Genomic DNA, 18,030 nt, shown 5'->3' with positions numbered 1-18,030 from the left:
TTCAAACAACGTACAATAAAGTAAAGGAAAGATCACGCCTTGAACAAAAGCAAAAAGTGGCTTAAAGCCCGAACGTTTAATGTGGTTGGGTTAAGTTGGTGGGGCAGTCAAGTGGGTTATGTGTATGGCAATATAGGTGTAGGTGTGGCATGCTGCGTTTAATTTTGCATTTTTTATAAAGCTGCTGCCACTGCTGCTGTAGCCGTTTCTTGCAGCAAATTGAAAAATATATTTATGTGGCCTTTTGGCATTTGAGTACGTGAGTCACACCCACACCCCGCATTCCGAGGAGATAGAGTGCTTAGTGGGGCAGTCTCCCAGCGGAAGCCGGCATTTAGGAAACGGGTGTCTATGAGGAAGTCCCAGCAGCACCCCCCAGTCCTTTTCCCCTTCGTGCCCCCCTCGTTATGGCTGCCAACTTTCTGTGTGCTACAATTTGTGTTTAAATGCCGCTCCAATTGTTATGGCTAAGTGAGTGTGCGAGTGCGCCGGAGTACGGGAAAAACTCGTATGGTTTTGGCCATCCCTAAGGTAGGTTCTTACTTGTTGTTGCTGATTGCTGCTGGATTGTTGCTTGCTGCTCATGCTGCTGCTGTTGCTGTTGTTGTGGTGTTGGTGGTGGAGGTAGCATGCAAAGTAAACGGGCAAGCTTAACAATAACAATTTGCAAAATTTTATAAATAGTTAATGGGTTTCCCCTTTTTCCTGGATTTGGGTTTTGGGTTCTGGGTTCTGGGTTCAGGGTTCAGGGTTTCGGGGTTCATGCATATGAGGGACTTTCGGGCCGGTGAAAACCTTTTTGCGGATTGAATGGCTTATTCTAATGTTAATGGGCTAAGGGCTAAGCGCGTGTGCAGTTTAGTGAAGCAACTTAATGGTAATGATAGGGTTAGATTACGCTACACAGACATAGAAGAAACTTGGTTCACTTGGTTCACCCAGAATAATACATACGTCTCTAAAGAGATGATTTTGGTGGTGCTGATTTGGATGATGAAGTTGGTGGTGCTGTAGTGAGTTAACAACAACGCTAGTGGTGCTGCTGTGGGTGGTGGTGCTTGCTGCGGTGCAGGGTGCTGCCACGGTCAGTTGGAGTTGCTGCTGCTGTTGATGCTGTTGATGCTGCTGATGTTGCTGCTGAAGGTGCATCTGCTGCTGCAGTTGTTGCATCTGGAGTTGCTGCTGCTGCTGCTGCTGCTGTGCCGACGACGGTGGTGCAGGGACCAGCAAGTGCTCGACCCCTCCGCCGCCGTTCAGGATGTACATGGGTGCTGGTGGTGGCGGTGGTGCAGCAGCAGTAGCAGCAGCAGCAGCAGCAGCAGCTGCGGCAGTGGGTGGTGGTGGTGGCGGTGGTGCCTTGGTGTTCATGATGGTCACCTCGTTGATCATTTTGCTGCGCGCAAACTCGATGCGGATGGAACCGCGATCCGAGCTGAGCAGATATTTACCCTGCAGCTGCTGCATGGCCTGAGACGCGGTCGGTGGGTCCTTGAACTCGATGAATGCCACCGGATGTTGCTGCACCGCAGCGTTGTTGTGGTTGCTGTTGCTGCTGCCACTGCCGTTACTGGTGGAGCAGCTTGAGCCAGTTGCTGTTGCCATGGCTGCTTGTTCAGGAGCAGTCGCAGACGCATTCGCAGTCGAAGTCGCAGATGTGGTTGTTGTGGAGTAGGAAGTTGAAGTTGGTTTGGTTGAGGTCAGAGTTGAAGACAAAGTAATAGGCATAGAATTTGTGATTGGGTGCGTACCTTTTGTGTGCATTCGTAGGCGACAAAAGCCAGGCATACTGTGCATATTATTTATCATAGTTGGGTATATATATAATTTGTTGTTAGATATATATGTCGGTTATCGGTTATCGGTTATCATGTATCATACAAGAAGAGTGATCGGGTGGGATGGTGGGCAACAAACGAACCAAGGAAGAGAACGCAAAAGTTTTCGGTTAGTACTCGGTTAAGAAAGTTCACAAAGTGCCATCAAGAGTGGTGGTTGTTATATTGTAATGGTAATGTGTGATCGTGATCGTGATCGTAATCGTGATCGGGTGGTTTATACTGTGGTGAAGGTTTCCAGTGATCCCAGTGCAGTTTTCATTGTGTCTCGTAAGGATTACAAAGTTGGCTTGGCATTATTCGTGTGCAATTTACCTAGAGAACACCTCCTTCAGCTCGTGCTCGGACACGAACTGCCCCAGATTGGCCACAAACAGCGTGGAGCAGGGCGCATTGGCCGCGATCTGCGGGTTGCCCGGATGACTGGCGTTGTTCGTGGATCCAGCCGGGCTGGCCAGCGCCGGACTCGACAGATAGTGGTGGTGCGAGGCAGCAGCGGCTGCAGCGGCACTTGCAGCGGCCGTCGCAGCAGCACTCTGTGGTGCCGCAGCAGCGGTGGCCGCCCCCCCACCTCCCCCAGCAGCTGCAGCTGCCGCAGCCGCAGCCATGTGAGCCATCGCAGCTCCGGGATGAATAGCAGTTGTCTGATGATGTGGCGGCATGGTCATTTGAGTCTGCAAGGTGGGGAAATAGTATTAAAGGTTTATTTAAAAGATAGTGAGGTACAACATACAGTTTTATTTTCTTAGATGTTTCTAATTCTAATGGATATCGTGTGTTCCACTTACTTGATGCATCGGCTGCTCCATTACTTTGTCTGTATTTAGTCAGAGATAGGAGCGCACTGGCACCTGCGGATGCAGGGCTGGATGCACTAGCGTTGCATGCTGCAGTGCAGCAGCTCCTGGCAACTCGGCGGCGGCAGCGGCCGAATAGGCTAGCGGATGATGCCATAGCTCCGGTCCGCCCGGAAAGAAGGGACCGCCCAGATCTGCGAGTCGAGAAGAGAAATAGTGGGGTAAATCAGATGGCAGCTCACCTAAGTGGGGTACTAATTGAGTATTAAACACTGGTTTTAGTTGACAAAAATCTAAATGGTAAAAACAAGAACGGTTTCCAAACGAAAAAAAAATATATTAAGAAATGATTTTTTATATTTAAAGTTCGTTGCCTCAGTCTTCTGTTAAAACATCTTATTTATCAATGGCTTTATGACTCTAAAGTTAATCTCTGTAAGTTAATAAATTGCTTTAAATATTTATAGGGATTACGATTTAAATGCCTACATATTCAGTACTAACTTTTAGCTCTTTGGCTTATTTCTGTTTATTTTTCTGTTTCTTGGAGGCGTGTGTCTTTTTGTGTGTGAGTTGCACAAAGTGCGGCAAGTGATCAAAGTGCAGTACATTATATATAGATGTTGCAGTTGTCGTGGCTGTAACCTAGTTGGGAATGTAAATATAACTTAATAGCGACTCGAAGTATGCAGAGATAACAACTTGATATGGTAGATATAGCATACAAAAGTATTTACGATATATAATATATATGTACGAGTATATACGATATATTTAAGTTGTGTGCACTTGAAGCTAGTATGGTTTTGTTTTGTTCGATTCCGTATATAACATTTTCAACTGCTCAATTGTTGGATAGATCGGTGTATCAGTGTGCGAGTGTTCGGTGTGTTTGGTGTGTTTGGTGTGTTTGTGTGTGGTTTGTCAATAGTTAGGAGGAGGTGCTCGAGTACGCCTTCGGTTCGGATTTCTTGTACCCTTAAACATACTATCGGTATTTCATAAATATCAACTACATACACAAAAGGAAAACAAAACAAACTCAATGAAATTAGCAGCTGCCGAGCTCTCATTTGGTTTTGCTATTTGGTTTTACTTTTGATTATTTCTTTACTGCTTGTTTTATATTTTGTTTTGTTTTATTTTTCATTTTTTGTTCATTTTTTGTTCATTTTTTACTTACGTCCAGTGAGTGGGTGCATCAATGCAGGATGTGAGGCTGTTGTCGCTGTATTGGGCTGTGGTTTGGGTTTGCTCACTTTCGTGTTACTCTTGGCGAATTCCAAGCGAATTGTTTGGGGCATATCGGGATCGAAGCGTACACCCTGCTGTAAATGATCAGATCAAAATACAGCGGTTTGTATTTTCCATGGTTTTCTTTTTTCAAGTAATTTATTCTTTCGGCAAAGCTCAAAGGTTTCGTGGGACTCTTTTCTAGTAGTTTTTTTTTGCAACAATTCGCCAAAAATAATTTTGAATGTCGCGTGAAAGTAACGTTAACAAAAAAAGTTGTGTTCAAAATCGTGTTTCTCATTAGTTTTTTACTTGGAGAGCTATTGCTTGGGGTTTCTGGGGCGGGAGACATTCAACGTAGAATTTCTATTACGTGGTGCCTGCTCGGAATTCTGAGTTTTGGTTTTGGGGTCGTGACGGCTGGTTTTAGCTATGGTGTGTGGCTATGGAGTGGGCTTGTTGGGGAAAATTCTTTGAATCGGTATAAACCCTATTCTTTCTTCAAATGAAATTAATATTTCGAAAATCCTATACTGCGCTTATGAAAAATACTTTTTACAAACACTAGTACGATATTTCTAAACAACGGTTGGCGTTGTTCATTATTTTATATTACTTTCAGAAAAGTTTTAAAAAAATAATTTGGATTACTTATAATTGCTTTATAAGAATATATTCTTATCAGTCTGTTCAAATTTGAGTTATTTGTATCGCTGAACAATTGCAAGAATCAAAAATGCTTTCAGCTTGAGGGTCGTCAGGATCTTCAGGGAACTTTAGGGTGCTCTTCCAGGCGCGGCTGGCTTCAGAGGGCGTGGCTGGGGGACATGCACCACAGGCTTGAAACGTTGCTTTTCTGTTTGATGGTGCTTTTTGCTTTGCCAGTTTGCAGATTATTTGCCAGAGATGGAGGTGTAAGTGTGGGTGTGATGAGTGTACCAGTTTACGTGTGTATTTGTGTTCTCTGCGTGTCAGAAAGTTTTCGTAGAATGAGCAAATAATAGGGAGGGGATGCAGATACCAAAAACAATAAGACAACTCAATGGCAAGTTAGAGAGATATGTATATAGAACGACAGAGAGATTTATAGATAGAGATACATAGAGAGAGCGGGACAGCAAAGGCTAGAGAGAGAGGGAAACACTTAATGCGAATGCGATTTTTGTGAAATTTAAGATTCTTTCTTTCAAATGCAAGCACATGTTAGTGTGGATCGTTGTTTGTTTGTTTGTTCGGTTTTTGTTTGGTGATTTTTGATTTTGGGTGATGTAAAAGAAGTTTTGAAGCTCGATTCTTGAGCAGCGGCAACGGGGGCCTAAAGGTATTTAAGCCAGGCAATACGAGTATACAAGTATTTTGATAGTTTTCGTAGTTTCAGTACTTTTTCATTGGGTGCTTTACAGTTCTTATGTTAGATGTGTAAGATTTACTTGCTCTTGTCGCTGAGAAAATATTTCTGCTAAATCATTTTGGTGTTCTTTTGATTATAAAAGGTACAAGGATGTAGGTGTATCTGGTGTGGATATTTACCTGCAGGTCCTGTTTAGCTGCCTCAGCTCCAGCTCTTGTATGGAATGTCACAAAGCCAACGGGCTGCAAATATTTATGTAAGTTATTAAAAAGATTGAAAAATAAAATAAGGGAATTGCAAGGAAACTGAATCCATCATAAGGAAACAATGGTAATATTGAAGTTTGGAAGAAAACATTTACTCACCGATGCAGTTTTGCCATTTTTGCTAGTTACTTTCAAAAGAGATCCTTCATAGCCCTGTAGGTGTATAAATGATGTATCAAATATGCTTTTACTTAGCTTTCATATTGGAAACCCACCTCATAAGCTCTGAATAACAAATAGAGCTCGCGCGGCTTGGCGTCCATGGGCAAACCACTGACGAAAAGTGTGCGAACCTGCAATGATGACAAGATAGATAGAGAATCGTTAGATGATTGCTAGTTCGCAAAACCAATTTCCCATGATTACATAATTAAGTTGAAACTGTCACGTTGTCGCTGCGAAAACACAAATACAACCTTCAGCCTCAATTTTCAACTTCAAATGTTTGTAATGCGCTTTGTGCGCCCCCAAACCCTGCCCCCCTTTCTCTCGGCCAAAAAGTTCATGACCCCCCTGCCCACCTCCCACGCACACGACATTGCAGAGGGGGTGGCAAATGGGTGCGGTGGGGTTCACATGTACCCACTGATAATGAAACCAAATGGAATAAGCGCCATAAACGCTGAATTCATTATGACAACGCCAGAGACGTGACTCTAGTTCGTTGCAGGCAGGGGGGGAGTGGTGGTGCAGATAGGGACTAGGGGGTAGGGGGTAGGGGGTAGGGGCCAGGGGAATACGTATTACAGGTGAGTCAGGTAAAACACACACATTGGCACACATGTGCTGTGCTGCAGGGACTAAATGAGTCCCCAGCCCTGACAGCTTTTTATTTTTAACACCTAGGCGAAAATGTTTGAGTCGAGGTGGCGTGCGTTACTTTTGAGCGATGTGAATGTGAGAGTGTGCAACTGGGTTACATTTCCACTCCCTCCGCTTTTTCGTCCTTTTCCAGGCAGGTATTTTGTGCTGAGCGGGTAAATTTACTTTGTTGCTGGTCCTTAAAGCCATAGAGTCATTAGCTTAAAGGTAAAAGGTATAACGCTTTCAGGCGGAGTGAAACAATGTATTCTAATCAAGAAAAACATGTACTGTTTCACACAGTTTTCGCCTTCAGCTAATTTCACGCATAATTGTGCATTGCAGCTAAATGAGTTTATTAAATTTAAATATTTTCTGCGCAAAATACTTATTTGAGAACCAACTAGTTTGGGTTCTATAAGCTTCATTAGGCATTTACCTTTCCCATTCAAATTTACTTCTGATTCCGATCATGGTCACGACTGGCTTTTAAAATATCAAAATGTACAGCTTCCATGACAATGAAGTTTACATTTTCCGAGCAACTGATTTTTTCCCAGTTTGCATCCCCTTGCGGCAAACATGTTGTGTTCAAAATTAAAACGTGTTCTATCATTGCCATCTAGCGTCTTCTTTTTGTTTTCCCTGCTGTAATCTCTTGCAAACTCTGCCCTTGTGTGTTTTAAATTTGGTTTTATAGAAATAGCGATACAGGTTGGCAACATGTCACGCATATTGTCTATTAAGAAAATTCTGAGTAGCTGGATGCTGGGGAATATCCTTCATCACAGATGAACATTCAAGTGCAGCTAAGCCGGATAAGAAACGCCGACGAGAGCCGCTTGTATTTGTTCACTGTCTCATCGCAGAAATTCTCATAAATTAATTAGCAAAAGTCCTGCCCAAAACTCCAGCGGAAAAACAAAAGCCAAATTCTGCTGGGGGAAGAGAAGAAAAGCCTAGGTGGTTTGGGAGAAGGCTCAGCATGGTCAGTTAAATAGCAATTTAAATTAATTTTTATGCACTGAGCGGTCGGCTAATTAAAGGCAATAATGAGGCTGCGGGTGGAAAAGGGCAGTCAGCCAAGTTAGCAGGCTCATTAGAATTGTGGCTGCTTGGAATTGTGGAATTGGGGGCGGTGGTGGCGGTGGTGGGGCTAAAAGGCTTTCCAGCTAATGGCAATTGAAATGCAATTATCAAAATGCTCCAGAAAGTGTAAATCAACTTTGGGCAAGTGCTGGAAAAGATGTTGAAGTTTTTATTCATTCTTATTCGAGTTAAGACTATGAATTTTCCACCCTTTCGCCCTTCCCTCGCTGTCTATACATGGCTTTATCTTTGCGACTCTGTCTGGGAACGTGGATTTGGATTGTGTGCTTGTGGGCATTGCGGATAGACATTTAGTATTTTGGCAACTCCAACTGCAATTGCAACTCCAACTCGTCGGCCAACTCTCAACTTTAAACGCAAACTTTGGTGTGCACATGCAAGTTACAGCGTATCGAAGCACTGAGAACAATCGAAATACCATCTAAACTATATATTACTACTTACTGCTGTTACTTAAATAGAAATATGAAAAATGGAGGCTATACCCCTTGTATGCCTTTAGATTTAGCATACAGTTCTTTTCTAACTCATATATGGTACATTGTTTTTTATCTTTAATTTTATAGAGCCAGCTCTTCTAATTAAAGTTCTCAGTGGCTGTGGCTGATTTCGATGCTGTGGGTGTTTTGTTTTTGTATCCGTATCTGTAAATGTATCTGCAACTGTTGTTGTTGCACTTGCGGTTTGTCCAACTCCAGTTGCCAAAATCCATTTAAATACAGCAAAACGGTTGTTGCTGCTGCTGTTGTCTTTTGGTCAACCTTGCAACTTGGCTCTGATTTTGGCTTGCAAAACATGCGCTCCACTCCCCACTTTTGTCTGACTCTCTCCCAGTGTGTTTATTTTTGCTATTTGCGGTTTGCTGTTTGTTGCCAAGAAGTTAAAGTCCCCCGATTTCCCACTCACCCTCTCCCTGTCTTTTCCGTTTGCCGCAGTGCCTGCCACGCCCACCCCTTTTTGCCAGTCTATATTCCTTAGCCAAACTTTGTTTATAATTATGCTTGATTCCATTTGTTGTTCCGCCCGCAATTAATGTTCTAACTCTGGTGATTTAGCTGAGTATTCCAAACAATTCCATACATTGCGTATACGCAGTGTTGGCAACTAGGAGTTTGCAGTCGCACGGCGAAGGCCACCTTGTCTCTCAACAATGTTGGGCCAGCATAAGCAGTGAAAATAACAACGTTTATAAATCACTCGGTAGTCAAGTGTTGACTTACAATAATTAAGCATGACACACACTCTACACACACACACACACTGCATACATACATACCAGTTCAGGCCAGTCACTTACGCCCATGCACCGCTGACGTGGGCGTGGCAATGGCATATAAATGCAAACAACTTGCCGGCCAGAGTAGCCTCCAATTACTTGAACGTGGTGCAGTCGACGCTAAAACTATTTAGCCCCAACAATTTTGCATACACGATATTCCCATGTGCTGCGGCTTAATGAGAGAGGCTTTTGAGCCACTTTTAAGCTGATTTGTTGCTGATTTTTATCGTTCGGCGGCGTTTTCACAAAGCAAACAGCATGGCTTCAACAGCTTTTATGTTCTATATATAGCTGAAAGCTTGGTAATTAAATTGCAATTGATGCACGTTAAAAGTTGATGGCAATCTCGAACGGAGCAAAATGAGCGTACGAAATGGAGAAATATTAGCACTTGATTGGTGTTAATTTATTTGAAAATATTTGGTTTGGTTTTATAATTTGAGTTCATTTAATCACAAAATATACCACCTTTCTAGACGTATTCATTTGAGTTTAAATAACATTAGTTTACTGTGTAATTATGTTTACTTATAAATTATTCAGCTTATGCGAATCAAACCGAATTTAATTGTGCAAATATTTTCCAACATTTGACCCTGTACTATTTGCATTACAGTTCCCTTCATTTCTACTGGTTGACTTTAATTAACAAATTTTATACCGTTTTGTTAGTGTTCAATTAATATTTGCATTTGCGACACTTTTTTCTTTGTATAACACTCATTGAAGTACCACTTATTTCATACCTACATTTTTTATCCGTATAGCTTACACGGATTGTATTTTTATGAATTTCGCCGTGATTTTTAGGAAAATCTGATCGCTATTTAAAGAGGTTTTTTGTTGGACCCTGTTAGGGGTTTTTGTTAACCTGATTTGTTCTATTTTCATGTCAAAGCGGGTCAGGCCAAAGTCATTTCAATAGTCTGCATCTAGTTTCCAAAGCCTCTGATTTTCCCTTTTGTACTCTATTGCGTTCTTCCCTCGCTGTTAGCCAATTAAGTCGAGCATTTAGTCAACTAAAATGCCAGTGGCTAAAAGTTTATGTTACAATTTGTTATTGTTGTGCTGTAGCTGTTGTTGTTGCTTTGTTGCCAGCTACTTGTGTTTGCTTAGCCTTTCTTTGCTTTCTCCGCTCCTTTCTCCTTTCTTTGCTGTCGGCGGCGGAACAACAATAATCACAATAAGATTGCTTTGGTGGCAACAAAAGCAGCATCCGTGGAAAATCTTCAAGTGCTGCAGCAGCGATTGTTGCCAGTAAGCCGGAAAAAGAAGCGTTGATAAAGTATGCTTCATATTATAATCGTCTTAACTTATCATACATAATTTGTAAAATTCAAATTTGGTTCTTGCTAACTTCATAAAGTTCCTTAAACAACTCGTGGTTACCAACTATTTTCTGAATTAATTAAATTGCAATGAAATGTAATGAACTATTTTTCCTCAGTGTAAGTGCAATGGTAGAAAAAACTGCAACTAAATGAGTAAACCAAATGAATGAATGCATGTGGCTTGACTTTTGTAGTCCGCATTGTTGTTTCTTTCCATTGTATTGTTCCCTTTTCCACCATTGATGTTGCTGTAGTTGGTGTAGTTGCTTTGGCGCATTTTGCATACAAAATGTGAACTGTAGACTCGGTGAAAAGGATAAATAAGAATACCAAATGGCTGCGAGTGCCTGTCTCTTTCTGCATCTCTATTGCCGTCCCTGTCAATGGGTGCACTTCTTTGCGTTGCCACTGCTGCATCACAATGCATTGCAATGCTGAAATCGTTTGGTATTTTCCTCGATTTTCCTTCCTTCGGTTTTGGCATTTAGCTCACGCGCTCGGCAAACATCGCGTATACGCGATGTGGACTGCTGGCTCCTTCTCATTCGCCGCTCCTCCTCCGCTCAATTAAGCCTGGTCGCGGTTTTAATCTCTTCACAATCTTGGCTGTTGCTTTAGCCTTTCTTTGTTTTGTTTTTGTTTTGCTTTGGCTTTGACTCCGCTTCCAGCCATTGTTTAAGCTTGTTTCCCGGCCTTCTCTTTTTTTTCCTTCTCATTTCTTTTCCTTTCAGTTTTCTCACTTGCTCCCATTCTCAGTCTCACTCCCATCCTGGCTCACTTATTTTCTTGTGCGGCATTTCTTTTCTTAAGCAAGTGAATCGCGGGGTGTTGCGGGTAATTAGCGCCAGTCGCCATTTTGCATTTAATTAAAGTGTATTTGGGTTGGCCAAATCTTAGCATAAGTCGCTTTTAAAACCAATATTTTAATTGTGATCCACGAAGAAGCATCCGCAGACTTGAAGCTTTGCTTGTGCTGCAGCTTATTTTATAAATTAGCCTTTAATCCGGATGAGAAATTTGGAAACCCCAGGCAGTTTGAGATACAGATGCCGGGTGAGATAAACAGCTGAAGGCAAAGCCACGCCATCTCACGCTGGCACACACACAAACACACTCACTGGGAATTTCCGTAACCGGCAACTTTTGATTGCAAATTATTTGCAACACACATACCCACACAAACGCCGAACTTTGTACACTGGCTGACAAAAGTTTGTTGCCAGCAGCGAAATAGTCTTGTTGTTGCTGCCTGTCCTGCTTGCCAGTTTGGAAACAACAAAAATTTATAACAAGATAAAGCCAGGAACACCAGTTTGCGACTGGGAATTGCTGCAGTTAAGCAAAAGTCGCAAAGTGGGCGGTGCTTGTTCCCCCGTGAAATATATAATATCTATAAAAAAAGCCCAGATGTCCTTAAAATTGCAACAGCAGCCGACGTGGCAGTAACTTCGAAATTTAAATAATTAAAACTCATTAACACTTTCGCTTGCGAGCGGACGGTGGGCGTAAAGGGTTAAGCAGGAAAACAGCAACATCAGCAGCATCAGCAGCCGCCCCTTGGCCGAAAAAGGATTACATAACAAATGAGCGATGACTTTTGCAGGGAATATTCGTTGCATACTTTTTGGGGAAAGTCAAGTGGAGGATTAAGTGCTGTGTCAGTTATGCTGGCTTATTAATTATGAACTGAGCTGGAGCGAAGTCTTCCCCAACAGCAGCAGATGCTTCTAATTTATGAGATTTTCTGTGATTGCAATGAATAAACTACAAAATTTATCAGGCAGCTCGTAGGTGAGTATATCCCCACCCGAAAACCAGGACAAGGACTTCGCCTCGGCGGCATTAGCAAACAATTCAACGTTTAGGCCAAGGTAAGCAAAACAAAACGAATTGTTTCCGCCTGCGGAGCAGAACGAAATGGAACAGAGAGCGGAACAGAAGAACTCAAACAAAAGTTTGAGGGAAAGCCAACGGCGACAAATGACAAAACAATAGAGAAAATCATTTCTATACAGCAAATAAATTGCCAGACAATTTGATAGGAAGCATTTTTCAAAGTAAATGATGTTAATGTGCGAGAGGATCAGGATAAGTGACACGCAAAAGTTTTCACCAACAAAATTATTAAGGCAGTAATTAACTGGCTGCTCTCTAATTGAATTGATATAACATTTTGGCCAAAAGTTATCTCCATTAATATAAAACAAACCTAGGTCATTAATTACTACAACAATTTGATATTTTGATAACATCGATGTATAGATAGATGAGGTTCATTAGACGAATTTACGCCCGTGTCTGCTAGTTGCTAATTGCAATTCAAGTGCCATCGAGTAAAATGCATATGCGGCGTATACGTGATATGTGGCCACATATACAGGACACATTTACCATGGCCGTAACGCCGGATAACTGTAAACTGCGTCGACATCAGTTAATTAAGATTGAAGTTGCCGCAGTGCCAAAAGGAAGGGCGGTGGCAAAAGCAGTAGCTTCAGCAACCCGAGCAGCTAATTTATTATGCCAAAAGTATGTTGTGGCAGGCCACAGGGACAAAAAGGGAGATAGGGAAATGGAAAATGGGAAAATGGGAAAATTGTGTAGGTACTAGGCACTGTGTATGTACATGTGTGTAAGGTGTTGAAGTGCAGGTGTTAAATGGCAGGTTTAGGGTTGATACTAGCTAGAGATCAACAGCGTTTGGCTTCTACGGCTAATTATGGCCAAACTTTTCCACTAAGTCAATTGAAAGTAATCAAATCTGAAAAGGCAAGCTCCGAAAGCCTTGTGAACTAAACAAACTAATGTGATTCGACGTGCAATTTTCCCAGCTATTGTTCGTCCTGCAAAATTCCCTCATTGAATTTTTGGTAGGCCAATTGAAAAGTTCGCCCCGAGCCATATTTTTGTTTTCAATTTGCTGGAGAGCCGAGAAAAAATACAAGAAAAACTGGCTTAAGCAGGAGTGGATGCGGAAAACAGAGTGAAAAATCAAAACGAATCATCGCATTTTTGGGTCAATCACGGAGACAGCCAAGTGAGGAGATGGAAAGAGCGAAAGGAGGACATGGATTACGTGCCTAGGATATGTCCTGTTACCAACTCCCCACCATCCCCCTCTGGCCATCTACTCGTGCCAGATTTGAGCCATTTTTTTGGTTATCCCCGGGCTAACGAGCGCCCATCCTGCGCCACTACTTTCGTTACTTTTTCGGCATGTCCTGTTCAGTTCTGCTCCGATTGACCAAACAACAGGGTACGCATATTAAACACGCCCCTCTTAAATAAATAATGTTGACCTAAGCAGCGCTGCGGCTTTTCACTCAAAGCCGCTCTGAAAAGGCCTTGCTTCAAGTGCAGCAAAAAGAAAATTCAAAAGGTCGGGAAAAATAGAGAACTTGGGCATTCGCTTTTCAGGATTCTCTTGCAGTGCTGCGGTTTAATGATTCGTTGCAAAGCTGTTAATTGTGCCAGAAAAATACGTACGAGTATACTGCATTGCATTTGCATTCCCTTTGCAAATTGACTTAGTTCTTGATAATTAGTTTTGTCGCTCGGAAACAACACTTTTATGGCACAAACAATTTAGTTTTTATCAATTTTTAAGTGAGTCACCGAGGACCCAAAACGGCACGAACATGTTGCATCCTTGTAGGAGTTAATTTGGCATTTACCGCAAAACAACAATGAAATATCAACTGAATTATTTAAAACCTGACAATTATCCGAAGCTCATCTGCGGCTGTGGTAGTGAGTGTGCGTGTGTGTCAGAGTGACAATTAAACATTGGCCATGTGAGTTGTTGTCAAGTTGTTTGTCAAAATGTTGCTCCACAAATATGAAATTAAATATTTATAATTGTTATTTACACATTCGGTCAGGTTAAGTGCATTGGGTTCGGGCTGGGATTTAATGTAGTGCTCGTTATGGGGCTATGCGTTTTGTGGCCATATCTGTCCATAACTATTTGAATTGCTGATTGCCATTACACAATATAAATATCAAAAGTAAACACAATTTTGTTGGCCAAACAGCGGAAGAAAGAGATCTTCAGTGGTTCAAGACAAAGAAGTTATCTACATTTGCATAATTCAGTGGCTGAGCCAAAGTAAAATGGAATAATTTTGGGAAGTATATTTGCTGTTATTGATTTTGCCTAAAGTCGACTTATTGTTTTCTTAATTGCTGTTTGAATATCATTTTGTGTTATTTTTTTTTTCTTGTTCAATTATTTGAAACTTAAATTATCCGGAATACTACACAATTTTCGATTGATAACACATAAAGCATTATTTCTTTATTTTAATTAATATTAAATCACATCAATTTGCTTCTAAATATTTACTTGATAGCATTACATTTTCCCCATAAATGAATTATTTATCAAATTATTTAGTTTTTCTTTATGAGTGCATTTGTTATGCTTATGTTTTAATTTAAATATTTTAAAATATCTAGTTGAACGTTTCTTAAATTTTCTGTGTTCACTGCGAGCTTCCTATTTCCATTTTTGCCACCAAATTTCAGCTGCTTTTCGTGGCAGTTGCTTTTATTGCCGCAAATTAGGCAAAACTTTTCTGCCTCCTTGTGTTTCCGAACTGCTGTCCCTCTTTGCGGGTTCTTTTTTTTCATTTTTCCATTTTTCCACCATTGTTGAGGAAGTTTATTAGCTGCTTGGCAGGTGGCCAGGCGGAAACCAGAAGGAATCTTAAACTTGCGGTTGGGCAAATGCTCGTTGCAGCCTAGTTTTCTTTTTGGTGCGGCTTAAATGTGTGACTGTGTGTCTGTGTTGCAAGGCTCGTTTTCCACGCGCTTATTTATAGAGAGACCAATGTGAAGCCCCTCGAAATGGAAATGCTAGGGGTACAGCAATTTTCACACTCACTTGAGCTGCCATCGATGTGCACACGCATCTGAAATCCTGTGTCTCTCTGGTCCGCTTGTCAGTCACAATTAGCCGCTTGGCTAAAAATAAGGATGTGCGATGTAAGGATCTAAGGATGTGAGATGGGGACCCGTCCTGATGCGATGCGATGCGATGCGATGGCATGGGATCGTATGCTATGGGGCTGCTGTGCTTCAAACTGACTTGGGGCTAAAACGGGTTTGACAGCGTGTGACAATACAGAGAAACAAACACACACTAGCACACACTTCAGATGGCACTTGTTGGAAGAGGACGGCGATAGCCAGCGCTTAGCTTATATTTTCCTTTTTTGAAGCTGAAGAGAGGGACAGACACACTTGGACACAAGGATTCAAGTGTCCTTCAGTCTATTTGGATACTTTGCATTTTCTAACGCTTTTTTCCCATTTTTCCGCTGCTGTTGTTGGCTAAATGTGCTCTACTTTTGAGCCAACGAGTGGGAGGGCTAGCACACACACAGACAATGCCACTTTGGCTAATGAAATGCAAACGCCAAGGCAAAGCCGTGTGTCTGTGCAGCAGTGTGTGTGAGTTTTTGTGTGGGAGCATGAATATTTATATAAACAGGAGTGTGCGAGTGTGGGTTGCAAATAGCTAGGTAGCAAAAACATGGCTTACACTAACAGGAGAATCTTCAACTGCCACATTAATATTTATGCTTGGTAGCCGTTTTTAAGCTGAAACACATACCCCATTCATAACCGCCAGCTAAGCGATGCCGTCTTGAAAACGAGTTCCTTAATTCCCAGTATTTAATAAATCGACTGTTTCCAAAGTTTTGAGTACAGTAATACGATCCTGTTCAAGGATTACCAATGCTATTATATGTCGATGATATTTATAAGCGGACTGCAAATGTTTTCTGCAGAACGGATTTTACTCTTTCCAAGTGAACTGCTCACTTTTCGCAAACGTCTGAATTCTCTGAATTTCCTAAACTGATGAACTGAAAATTGGCCAGTCCCTTCAACGAGTGAAAGGCCCGCATAGAACTTTAATTTCTTCTCGGAAATGCGGGGTGTTCAAAAAACTTGTCGTCAAAGTTAAAGGTGAAATTTTCCGCCCCTTGGCCAACTGGCAATTTGATTTGCAAATTGAAAACGGAAATCTGGTTTTGAAATCAGGGGGGAAGGGTCAGGACCCCCAGATTCTGAGACTTCTGGGATTCTGACTTTCGGATGGGGAGTCGATGATTTTAATTAGCGGTTTGCTTGGGGAGCGGGAAAAGGCGAGCAGACAAGTGATTTGTACGCTGATTTATTCATACTCTGCAACTTGAGGCAAATATATGCAGAGTCTGGGGAATACTTGATTGAGTGCAAATAAAAATGTTGCACTTGCATTTGAAACACTGCCTGTATTTATTTACTTTGCCTGCTTTTTCTGCTTGGCCATGCAAATTAATTGAAATTAATTACTTCATTTGTTACGGCATTTCTGCTATTGCTGCTGGCCAAATGGAATGTGTTTTTATATAATTTTTCATTCCGCTCCACGCTGACTTGCAATTGAATTAAATTAAAATCGTTACCCCAAACTGTGTTTGACTTTCATTTTCGCACAATTTAATTTGCATTATTTTGGTTATTCGTTGTAATTAACGAATGTGGTCAACCGTTCAAGTAAAAGCTGCAGCGCCAGAGTTTGTAAAGATTACTTAAACTTCTGTCCAAAATCCCGTGTGCTTGAATTTAAAAAAGCAGGCGGAGTGGATTCATTGCCAAATGGTCATCCAATTGAGTTTTTATAGCGCAAATATCGACACAAACAAGCGCGTAATTGAGTCTGCACTGCAGTCCCGCCCTTTCCCTCATTTTTGAACAGTTCAAATGGCACGAAAATTTAACAGAATAAACCAGAATTAAGCCGGAAAAAAAGGGAAATGGTGTTTTTTGGTTTGCAATAAAAAAACCCTCTAAATATGAAACTCTGCAGGGCAATAAAAGCATAAACTGAGACTTTTTTTTTTAAGTTACGAGCCTTGCAGCGCTGCATAAAATTCAAATGTTATTTTAAAAGTGGCTATATTAAAACCTTAAATTTAATACCATAAGAAATGGGCTTAGAGCGACAGATATGATATGGAACGTTCAACGAAAAATTGTATTAAATATTTTAGATATAAATAAAAGCTTTATCCCTCATTCATCTCATGCACTTGTCATGGACATTAGCTTGAAATTGAAGCCGACCTCTGCATTTGGCGAGTGTATGAAGTAGCTTTTTTACTGGCTGGTCGACAATCGCGATGACAGCTAGGATCCTCTGCGCATCCTGTCCTCTCTCCCCCCACCCCACCCATCATATCACTCTGTCAATAGACATCAAAAATGAAAATTGTAATGCGAACAGTTCGGCAAACGCAGCCCGGAGTCCTCGAACCCGGAATCTGTCCGGTTCGCCAGGCAGTGTGGATATAACATGGTGGTGGCGATGGCCGCCCGTTTGTTGTTTTTATGCAGTCCTGCTACTCCTGCTACTCCTGCTCCTGCGTCCTTCTGCCATTTCTCTCCTCTGGTAGTTGGCCATATTGACAGCGGCAAATTCATTAATGTCAGAGCAAAGTGGTGGGAGAGAGCGGGGCGAGGGCGAGCAGGTATTGCTGCAGTTTCGACGAGATCCTGCGACAAGGACCTCCCTCTCGCTCATCCACCGCCTTCGGTAATCCAAGTTTATACTTCTGGATGCCATTGTTAAATGGTTTGCATGCACAGCAGCCAAGGGGGATGGGCGGGCGGGCGAGGGCGAGGGGGAAACTTCCCCCAAAAAAGGATAGTGGGTGGTACATATAGAGTGAGTTATTGAAGCACCACACAGAGTGCCGGTTGCAGGACGCAGGACAATGCGCGTAATGAAGTGACAGCTTTATTGACAAATAAATTCTGTTTGACAACACTCAACGTGGCCGGGGCGCTAAAAAGTCCAGAAAAATGCCGATAAAAGCGTTGAAAACACTAGAGAATGCACTCAAACCGACTGCTGGTGGCCAATTGTGCAATTTGCTTTGATCTTTGGCTCTAAAATAAATTGCGTAAATATAACAAATGGCCAAAGGGAATCCAGTGCGAGGCGAGGAAAGTTTCATTTAAAATTCAAATCA

General features: G+C 41.9%; 1 protein-coding gene across 1 annotated transcript in view; it reads right to left on the bottom strand.

The window, feature by feature from the left end:
- The window catches only part of LOC120453600 (protein couch potato), a gene marked incomplete at its 5' end in the record, with an annotated part of 46,302 nt that overhangs the window by 582 nt on the left and 27,690 nt on the right, over positions 1 to 18,030 (bottom strand). Inside the window, 8 exon segments of the mRNA XM_039638365.1 lie at positions 955 to 1,604; positions 1,749 to 1,786; positions 2,151 to 2,509; positions 2,624 to 2,826; positions 3,816 to 3,960; positions 5,396 to 5,458; positions 5,582 to 5,635; positions 5,698 to 5,775. Of these exon segments, the coding sequence (XP_039494299.1) occupies positions 955 to 1,604; positions 1,749 to 1,786; positions 2,151 to 2,509; positions 2,624 to 2,826; positions 3,816 to 3,960; positions 5,396 to 5,458; positions 5,582 to 5,635; positions 5,698 to 5,775 (1,590 nt within the window).

The sequence above is a fragment of the Drosophila santomea genome, chromosome 3R (genome assembly GCF_016746245.2).
Source record: "Drosophila santomea strain STO CAGO 1482 chromosome 3R, Prin_Dsan_1.1, whole genome shotgun sequence".
NCBI classification, from domain to species: Eukaryota; Metazoa; Arthropoda; class Insecta; order Diptera; family Drosophilidae; genus Drosophila; species Drosophila santomea.
The sequence above is the reverse complement of the archived record's forward strand: the minus strand, read 5'-3'. Positions and strand labels throughout refer to the sequence as shown.